Below are 10146 nucleotides of genomic sequence, written 5' to 3'. Positions count from 1 at the left end.
GAGAGCCTGCCGCCCCCCGAGGGCTTCGTGAACGCCATCTTCCTCTTCTCCCCCTGCCCTCACTCCCGGAGGGAGCTGCGGCAGTTCGTGTCCGGCAGCGACGCCCCTTCCCCTTGCGAGCCGCCCACGCCTCAGGAGCTGGCGGAGAAGCTCCTGCCCAAGGGAGTCCAGGAGCTGATTGCAGACCAGAAAATCACGCTGTACTGGGTGGACACTGCCGAGTGGTCTAAGGTAACTGGAGGATGCCGCATGCCTTTGTATTGCCAGTGATAATGGACCACCTTCCTCGATTGCTTCCCATTTAAGAAGGGAGAGCGTGCGGCTTTATGCTGTAATCTTTGAGTGGAAGGAAGAGAGGTCAGGTCTCCGATAACTGCCAAGTAATCCTGTTTAGCAAGAGGCCAAAAACCTGGTTAGTAGTTATCCCTGTGGAGATTAAGATACATCAGCAACTGAGTGGCTGCAAAGTGTTTATTGATGGGTTGTCTTGTGATTTCAGTTAGGTGGGAGTTATAGCTGTTCAGGACTGTGAATAAGCAGTCTGACAGTTCAGCTGTCTAGATACTAAATTCAGGAAACTCTGCTCGAAGATACTGCCTACCTCTTGATTCAATGGGCGTAGTATTTTCCTTCTTGTGTTCCTAGGAGGGCTAGTTTAGTCCATAAAAAAACTTCGAAAATGCTTGAAATGCTTTGAAATATAGTGTATGCATTTCTTATGCCAGTTACTATAAAAGCCTGTAATCTATATTAATTGTCTGGATAGAGATCTTCTCGCTGCCAAAATTAACTTGACACCTGTCTGTTGCTTTATTGCAGCTGCTTGAATCTCCAGATCATGTTGGATACTGGACAATGTTTGAACTGATCCACCAGACGGGAGGCACCATTTTGTCATCTGAGATCTTAATGCAATGTTTGAGTAACCACAGAGCAGATCTTGCTCATTGCTTTCTTGGAGATTCCAGTTCCTCTATGCCACAGTTCATGCCATGGACCACGCTTCTGCCCTTGGACTCCACCTTGAACTTCTTGTTTTCGAAGCCCTCTGCACTGCAAGCAGTATTTCCCCAGCAAGAAGGGATGTTGTTTCTCAGCATTCACGGTAATAAAAAGGGGTACTTAGGCATGCCTAGAAATACCTCTGATCTCTCATGCAGGATCCTTGATGTGTTTTCCTTCTGAACAGTATGTATAGAGATAACTTGAGATATTTAAGAGCCTGAGTGTATATTTAAAAAAAAAAAAAGTCCTGAATGTGCTCCAGTGCCTTTTGATAGGACAGCTATTGGCCCCTATTCCTGATTTGGTCTCTTCAGTTTTCCATTTTTCCCAGGAGTCTGGATGTATGAACAGTTCTTTGTTGGTCCCATCTTCGTGTACACTATTTTTCTCTACACGCTTTGTCTCAGCTACTTTAATTTGCTTAAATTAAGCAAGTAAATGAAAAGCACCTTCAAAAGAGATCAGATCAGCTTTAAAGGAAGATGCAATGCATGTTGTCTCTTTCTTTAGTAGTCCCTTGATGCACTCAGCTCCTTTATGAGAGCTTGGGGAGGTCCATTATAGAATACATTTACTGTAGAGCTATTCCCAGTTTAATCTCAAATTTATTTTTCTTGCATTGAAGTTGTCTCTTCATCTGGATGAAAACTGTTTTGCACATAATAGAATTTTTGTTTTATTTTTGACCTTGCACAGGAGAAGAGAAGCAGGAAAGCTGTGTGGTGATCCTGGAACCCCTAGCCATGAGCCAAAGACAACCACAGCATCCAGTCAATATCTTCCTGAAAGGTACCTTGACAGGTTGGAATTTGATGCAAGCTGGCAACTTTCTAGCAGAGAGCTGGATATTGCGAAGCTCCCAGGTTGAACAAGCAGAACAAAACAGATCACTGTTTCATCAGCTTTTAAGGACTCTAGTGACTGAAGAACTACACATGGTAAATCTTTCTGTTTGCCCTGAACCAATACCTATTCTGAAATGGGCTGTTACCAAAAAAGATGACAGTCTTGTGTGTCATATTGTGAAGACAGTAATAGTGGTATTTGTTGCACTGCAAATTGCTCATTTGGGTCTAAGTTCAGAACTGTTTTTAGAAAATCAAGTAAGTTTATAACCTATTTGTAAACTGTGTACTACCTGAGGCCTCTGGGTATTACTAGGTAATACAAACATCCCTTTCTTTTTATGTAGGTTGCTGAGGTGTCTCTATCCAAAACTTCGTGCCCCTGCACTGCTGTTTTATCACCACTTTCCGAGAGTACTGCAGTTCTGATTATATTCTGTTCTGAGAAGGCAGCTGAAGTTCAGCGATGCAACCTTGAAGGAACTGTAGTGCAGAGCTCTTCCCAAGACCACACCCTTCACCTCCCAGATATTGTTAATAGCGTGCTGAGCAAAACTGACACATCAGTGGAAGAGTCTCTGGCTAGTCCTGGTAGGCATTGGGAAATACAAAACATATCTCCTCTTAATTATCTGTAGATCTGATTTGGGGCAGAGGGCACTAAAGCTACTGATTTCTTCAGTGATGAGTGATCTTGGTGCTTGTTTGTTTTGTCTTCTATAGCTCAGACTTTGTTTTGTGATGCAGAGATCTGCAGTGGTGTATCTTTCTGTTTCAGTGACAGAGCATTGGTTTCCGTTAACCTTTTTAGGTAAAGCACAGCTACTTGTGCTTGGTGACCAGCTTTTAGAATGGGTTTTCCCAGAATGTGCCACATAGGCCATCCCTGGCCAGCAAGACTTTTGGGTGTGGCTGCAGAGACACTAATCTTTGCTGGCCTACTTTGCATTATAGAATCTTGCAAGTCTCCCAACCTGATGTTTTGGCTATTAAATTGCCCTCTGTAACCATAGTTCTGGAGTTCTCTGCTTTAGAGTCTCAGTGAAGGCCAAAGCTTCTGCCATTTCATGTAGCTTCATTCCGATTTATTTATTTATTTCTCTGTTCAGGAGAAACTCCTGTGCCAGAGTGGGTCCAGCAGGAACTCTCCCGTACAGGACGCTGGCATCCTTCAGTACTTGAAGCATGGTATCCTTCGTCGAATATTTGTGGAGCAAGTTCCAATCTGATGGAGTCATTCAGGTATTTTTCTGAAACATGTCTCTGAGTAATTAATGGTCAGGGATTTCTGCTTCCTGTTTAGGGAGCCTGGCTGCATGTTACATAGAGTTATAGAACGGAATGGTTCTCTTTGTGCTTTTATTTCTGTGCTCAGCTTAATATATACACTGAGATATAATGAAGCAAAAGCATATGACCAGGAAAAAAAAAAAAAAAAAAAAGGAAACAGGATGCCTAGGTAGCAGTCTGTTTGGACTGAAGTGTTGACCATTTCAGGAGTCGTATGTGGCCTAAAATTACCTAAGGTATTAAGACAAGTGGCAGACTTCACCTCTTCTTCTTAGATAAGATCCACTGTGAGATGTCGAAGGTAGTTATCTCAGTTGGTACTTAGTGGGAACGAATTATCAAGCTCTTTGAAGAAAGCGGGCTTAGTGTCTAAAAACACCTAATGCAGGATAGCTTAGTCTGCATGAATTTGCTTGTGCATGTTCTTGGCATTGGTCAGTGGCATATCTGTTGTACATAAAGAACTCTTATACTTGTTTCTGATTTGATGATCATTGAGAGGGGTGTGTGTGTGTGGTGTTTTTTTTTTTTTTTGGGGGGGGGGGGAAGGGGGTTTCTTGAGCAAGATTTTTGTGGAGCAGGGATCTGGAAGAATGCTAGCATGTGTTACTTTCCCTAAAGAGTTGGACTAGCAACTAGAAAACCTGTTACTGTGCAGTGAGAACAGGGGATATGCCTCCTATTTCATCTTTTTTGGTATCTGTATTGAATTACTTTGTCATATAGGTTACTGCAAGTTAATTCTACTAATGAGAAGGATGATGCCTACCAATCTGAAGTGGAACTTTCAGAAAGTCTATCTGAGATGTACCAGAGGAAATCCAGTGAAGTATCTGCCACAGCTGGACCAGGAAATAACAAAAAAAGACGTATGTGTAATTTGGGAGTATGTGCACACTACCATTTAAAGATGATAGAGATTTCTCAACAAGTTGTGTTAACACACAAACCCTAAAGATCTGTCCTCTCTTGAACAATGGCATACTTCCATGTTTTTTGTTGGGGGGTGTGTGTGTGTGTGTGTGTGTTTTTGTTTTGTTTTTCTAATTTAGAGACCTCATAATTAACACATTAATCCTGTCCTTTAGTACAACCCAAATTACTCCTTAAGCAATTCAAGGCTACAGAACGGTTAACAAAACTGTTAGAAAGCAGTGTGCAGAGCTCTGCAGTTTCATTAGTTATTGAAGTAGGGACCCCTGCAATTACTACTAAGTATTACAATGTCTCTGTTCTGTTCTAATTTGGAAAAATTGAACACCTTCTCTTTTTCTAGGAAGAGTTTCATCACTGCATTTCAGTACACTAACCAAAGTTGCATATATCCTGATCTAATGTATTGCTAAATTTTACTCTGAGTTTGTTATTTCTATTCCCGTGACACAAGATTATGTCCTGTTCATGCAACTTCCCTTCCTGTGCAGAACAAGGGTTATCACCCACCTTGTACTTAGAGAAGTACCTATGTGCTATGCTCCCTGTACATCTATTTCACAGAGAAATAGAAGCCTTTCAACCATACTTCCAGCTAGAAGGTTACTGTCCTTACTTGCTAGCAACATAAGAATCAATCAGTATTATGTTCTCTCTCGGCTGGAGTTCTTGCTCCAGCGTGTCTGATAGTAGAAATCCCTTTTTGTGGCATTGCAGGTGGGCTTCCCCGAACTCCAGTCAGGCAGAAGATGAAGACCATGTCCCGCTCCCTGCAGATGCTGAATGTAGCAAGACTGAATGTAAAGGCTCAGAAGTTTCAACCTGATGGTGTGCCACCAACAGTGAATGAGAAGGTCCCACAGAAGCTTTCAGCCAAAAGATTGGATGAAAAGCTGGAAGAAAAGGAAAAGGCATTCAAAATATCAATAGGTTTGTGTTATCAGTTCTGATATCTGTAGGCAGTTATATGGGATCTTTATGGAAGGGAGAGTGAAGGAAAATAGTGGAGTACTAGGAGCTATGGAGCAAACAGATGTTTTGATTTCTGTGTCTTCAGGTTGGCACAGAATGATAATTACTTATTTTTTTTTCCCCCTTCTGGTTAGTCTTTGTAAAGATTTAGTGTTATAATTGCTCAGGGGGTTAGTATTTGTGCCCCACTCCCATATGAAAGGAGCAATAAGGAACTGTTTTTTACTAAAGGAAATAAAGGGCAGCAGCCATCAAGGTGTAAGTGGAATGTAGTCCTCTTATTAATAGAACAAAAATAAAGGGACTTTCTTGACCATGTTTCTGAGCCAAACAATATCTGTGAAGATACTTCTGGTGCTGGTCTGTTTCTGTCCTCTGAGATTCTGGAGAAGATATGCTACTGCTGTAAGTGGGAGTGGTTATGGACTTCAGTCTCAGTGCCAGTATATAGGTTTTTATTTTCATGGTCTGGAAATGAAGTTTACCCATTGTTACACTATACAAGAGGTTAGACTTGTAGTCTAGACTTCATCAGAAATAAGACTCTGGCTATAGAAAGAAAATCTGTGGTAGAAAGTTTTCCTGTGCTACCTGTTCTTTATTCTGACCTCTAGGGTCAGGAATTTCCTTGCTGCTTTCTGGGACTGGTGTGCTAAGGAGCAGGATGTTGCAGTAACCTGAAATCTTGCTCTGATCTGTTTAGGCCAAAGCTTATCACTTGCCATGGGTCTGCACCTGGGACTGCTCTTGTTCGTGTTCTGTGCTCTGGATGTCTCTCTGCTGTAGCAAAGTTGTGTTGCTTTTTTTCTTTCCTAATGACCTCCTTTTCCCCTGCTTTAGCTAGAATGAGTGTTGTTTCAGTAAGCTGTGGTGAACTGGCATTTAGTTAACTTGTAACATTTCCCTGTTACAGACTTCAAAACTGAAGAGGAGCTGCTGTCCCATTTAATTGCAAGCTACCAGAAGGCTGTTGCGGAGGGAGTTATTTCATTTATGTGTGCCCAGAGTTTGATCACAGCCGTTAAAAGGTTCCTGAAAATACAAGATGCCAAAGAGAGAGAGGTAGGGAAGAGCATGTGAGCATGAAAATCGTATGTACAGTATTTACACTTGTAGGGGTGTTCATGATCTGACTAAAACTGCATGGCAAGGTTACTACTGAACTGGAAGTCAAAACTCTTGCTATTTCAGATTACCTTTATTTCATCTTACTGTAAGGTTTTATACGAGATGTATATGACTAAAAACTTCTAAGCTATGTTATCAGAGCTCTCACAATAGTGAAGAACTTCAGATAGTTGTAAAGAATTTAAGAAAATGTGGTTCAATTATCAGTTTACGCCTTTGCTAAAAGCTGCAATAGATTTTTTTTTTTCTAATATCAGCCTCACTTTGAATTTGAATTTCACTTCTCTCAAAGCTAGTATTCTAAATAATGTGTTCTTAAAAAAACATATCTTAAAAAACTATGTAAAGCAAAGCCAGAAACACAGTTAGCCTACATCCATTACTTCCCCAGAAAAGAGAGAGAGCGCTGAAGGGTTTTCTTACTTTAAGTTAAGAAATAGTTTTAAGTATTGTAACTTGCTTACTTAAAAACCAAAATTGATTAACTAGTGACTAATTGAAGAAAATACTGTGCAAGACAGATCCATAGTTACTTAAAATGTCCTGAAGCTGCAAGCAGGCCTATGACCTTTTTTCTGATTTCAAGCTATACATTCTTCTGTTGTCTTGCCTCAACACAACTTTGCTACTGAAAGTAGAAGAGAGAATTTCTTTAAGAAGAGGGAAAAATGGAGCTATATCCAAGAGAACTGAGCAAGTGAGGAAAAGAACCTGCCCTGTGGAGAGGGAGCACACTTGAAGTCTTTGTAATTGTGTCTGCAGGTGGCCTGTGTGGAAAGAGTCAGAAGCCATCTCCTGAAGACCAGCAAAACTCTCAGACAACAGCATGGCTCAGAGAAGGAAACCAAAGTCAGAGAGTATGAGACACATTATCTACTGCAGCTTCTAAGATACCATGGAGTTGGTTAGCAATTTTTACTGGTGGATTTTGTACAAATGGAAAGGTATTTACATAGGTAAAACTTCCAGGGAGAATCTGTGGTCACAGTAAAAACATCTCTTTAAATGCACATATGCGCTATTTGAGAGACATCACAGTCTTTATCTGAAGTGAGATGTCTCCCCTGCCACCAAAAGCAAATACTAACCAAATCTATGCTATCAAAAGGAGCCATGCTTACTGCTTTTTGAGTAAGTCTTTTGAGGTAAATAAGCTGTTTCCACCACAAAAAAGGGTGACAAATGACTACTTGTTTTCACTTAGGTGCCGACTTCAGGTATTTTTGCGTTTAGAGTTGTGTCTTCAGTGCCCTTCACTACAAAGCAACACTGATGAAATGGAGCAGCTTTTAGAGGAGGCAAGTAAATTATAGACCTGGTTGTGTTTCTGGATGAGACCAAGAATGTAGACCTGGAACGTGTAGTTTTCCCTGCTTTTACTGTAACACTTTGTATTCTGTGCTAAAGAATCTGGTGTTGCGGCTGTCACAGCTTAATCCATTTTCCCACCTGATTTTTCTCTTCCAGATGACAGAGATGCTGCGTATTTTGTGCCTGACTGAAGACCCAGGATACCTTACAAAGTTTCTAGAGGAAATATTAGCATTGTAAGTTCTATAGGGTGACTAAGTATTATTGGGGACTGTAGTTGTGGCTGGATATCTTTTATGAATAAACAACAATCTACAGGTTTGACTTTGTGATTTTGACAAGTTTGGATGCATTTTGCTTGTTACGCTTTTATCTTGATTGAAGAGAAGGTGGCTGTTCAGCAAGTAAAGAAAAAACACAGTTAACTTTTTCAGTGTAGGGTTTTTTGTTTTTTTTGTTTTTGTTTGAAGCTTAGGAACAAAGATTTAGTTCAAAACTTTGACAGAGTTTTACGGTGGATTCTATTTGACGTGGGTTCTCTCTGATACTCTAGTTATATGGAGTCTATACCGAAGACCCTTGGAGATCTTTACTACAGTCTAGGTACTCAAATACCCCCAAAGCTGGCATCTGTTCTGCCTTCAGACTTCTTCAGTGATGACTCAGTGACTCTGGATAGCAAGTCTCCAGCCCTTCCACACTCTCTATCATCTGCCCTGACTCCCAGCACTGGTTGCCCACGCACTGAGAGTGATCAGTTGGAGGAGCTGCGCACCCGATCTGCCAAAAAAAGAAGGTAACAATTCCAAATAGAAAAGCAGCTTGTTGCAGCCTGATTTGGGGCTGAGGAGCTATCTAAACTATAGCCCCATCATTCTGGTATCTGTTTGTGGATAGCTAGGTGGGGCAAGCTGATATTTGCTGATAGCACTGTGTGTCTGAGGGAATACTAAGGGCTCCCATTTTTCGTTTTAACTCCCTGTTGCTGATTATCTGCAAGTGTGACCTTGATTCTGTATGTGTATTTTCTGCACAAGTAGAGTTCATGATCACCTTCCATAAGAGAAGGGTGTTGTACTGTGCAGTGAATGACCAGAAATCATTAAAGTTAAGACTGCAGTTAATTGTAGGACTCTATACTGAGAACCTATGTTCATTTTAACAAATTAACAAATAAGTCTTAATACCTGTCTTGAAGTTGTAGTTTCAGCTATTTATGTTACGACATTGAAAGATGTTTGCAATATAAATAAGGTACCAACACAAAGAACTTGCAATCTGAATATGGGTAAAGACTTCCCATTTCTAGAGTCAAACCCCAGTTTAAGGTGTCATGTAAGTTAAAGTAAGAGTTGATAACTACACTTCTGATCTTTTTTTTTTTTTTTTTAATTGCTAAAGGAATAATGTATTAGCCAGGCACAGGAGCATGACAGAAGCACCGCAGAACTTGCGTCAAATTGAGATTCCCAAGATAGCCAAGAATGCCATCAGAAAGGTAAAGCTTTCCCAGAAGGATTGTGTGGGTTGCTCCCGCAGGGATGTAGCAACATTGAGACTTGAGTGTGAAATCTTGCTCTGTATTCACTCAGTAGGTATACCCTATATCAGCTGTATGGAGGCCAAAATCATTTTGGAAAACCTGAAAATTAACTAATGAGTAAATATGTGGTTTGGAGCTTACTGTTTGCATTCATTCATAGTTGTTGTAACCTTAAACTGCCAGTGAGTCTAACTTCTCTTTTGTTTCAGGAGAACTCTCGTTCTTGCCTTGCTACTGAGAAACCCCAACAAATGCCTTTGTTGCAGAAAGAAGCAGTGCAAGGTACATTGACTTCTAGCTTTTCCATGGAAAGGTGCGTCTTCAGCACATGTTGTTCTCTCTGTAAATTTTAGTAAGCCGTGATGAAATCACGCTGAGGCATGCTGGGAATCTGCAGGAAGCTTTGCAAAATTCTGCAAAAGCCTTGAGGGGGAAAAAATAAGAGTGGCTGTGCGGTGTGTGCACTCACACATGCAGAAAACTTAACTCACTTATCCTGAAGAGGAAACCTTTCAGTTCTTCCTTGAATCTTGGAATTATTTCCATCTTCTCTGTCCCAGGAAAAAAAAAAAATGAGGACAGGAGTTTACTCCTAAACAGGGCATCTTTCTGTGTTCAGTAGCCCCTAGAGCTGCCCACCCCTCTGAGAGAATCGGAAGCTAATATATTCTGCTTAGGCATCTGACAACCCTGCAGGCAGATTTAGGTGAACAGCCTTACGTCTGGAAACAGGATATCTCTTTTCTTAAAACGCTTCATAAAATTCAATCTCACACCCATTCCCAGAGCCCACACGTGCTTCAGTTGAGGTTTTGTGGCCCATTCTATGTTGTTCTATCTCGCAAATTCACTGGCTGTTTTCTCCATCATAACATCTGTCAGTAGTCTGTTTCTGGAAAGTATGAAAAGTGCAAATTCATAAAACAAGTCCAGGATGGATTTTGAGGAGGGCATGGATGGTGATAGTATCCAGTAACAGAAAAACAATTTTTTTTTTTTTTTTTTCAATGCTTTTCTGGCCTCTGAAAAGTTGTTTCCTTATACTGGTACATGGTGTTCCTATCTCCTAGTGCCCTGACAAAATGATCTTTCTGTGATTTTTTTTTTTTTCCCCCCCCC

The 10146-nt window shown here is 40.9% G+C and overlaps 1 protein-coding gene across 1 annotated transcript in view; it reads left to right on the top strand.

Annotated features, from left to right (window-relative positions):
- Positions 1-8: 8 nt before the first annotated feature.
- The window catches only part of TICRR (TOPBP1 interacting checkpoint and replication regulator), an 18112-nt gene continuing 7974 nt past the window's right edge, over positions 9-10146 (top strand). Inside the window, exons 1-14 of the mRNA XM_026060654.1 lie at positions 9-231; positions 820-1105; positions 1702-1943; positions 2198-2441; positions 2960-3092; positions 3867-4009; positions 4791-5003; positions 5959-6107; positions 6936-7030; positions 7378-7471; positions 7641-7720; positions 8038-8280; positions 8886-8982; positions 9237-9309. Of these exons, the coding sequence (XP_025916439.1) occupies positions 856-1105; positions 1702-1943; positions 2198-2441; positions 2960-3092; positions 3867-4009; positions 4791-5003; positions 5959-6107; positions 6936-7030; positions 7378-7471; positions 7641-7720; positions 8038-8280; positions 8886-8982; positions 9237-9309 (2056 nt within the window). The 5' untranslated portion in view covers positions 9-231; positions 820-855. The remainder of the gene's footprint in view (positions 232-819; positions 1106-1701; positions 1944-2197; positions 2442-2959; positions 3093-3866; positions 4010-4790; positions 5004-5958; positions 6108-6935; positions 7031-7377; positions 7472-7640; positions 7721-8037; positions 8281-8885; positions 8983-9236; positions 9310-10146) is intronic.

Source organism: Apteryx rowi, unplaced genomic scaffold (genome assembly GCF_003343035.1).
Source record: "Apteryx rowi isolate R43461 unplaced genomic scaffold, aptRow1 scaffold_17, whole genome shotgun sequence".
Lineage (NCBI taxonomy): Eukaryota > Metazoa > Chordata > Aves > Apterygiformes > Apterygidae > Apteryx > Apteryx rowi.
This window is presented reverse-complemented; position numbering and strand designations above follow the sequence as displayed.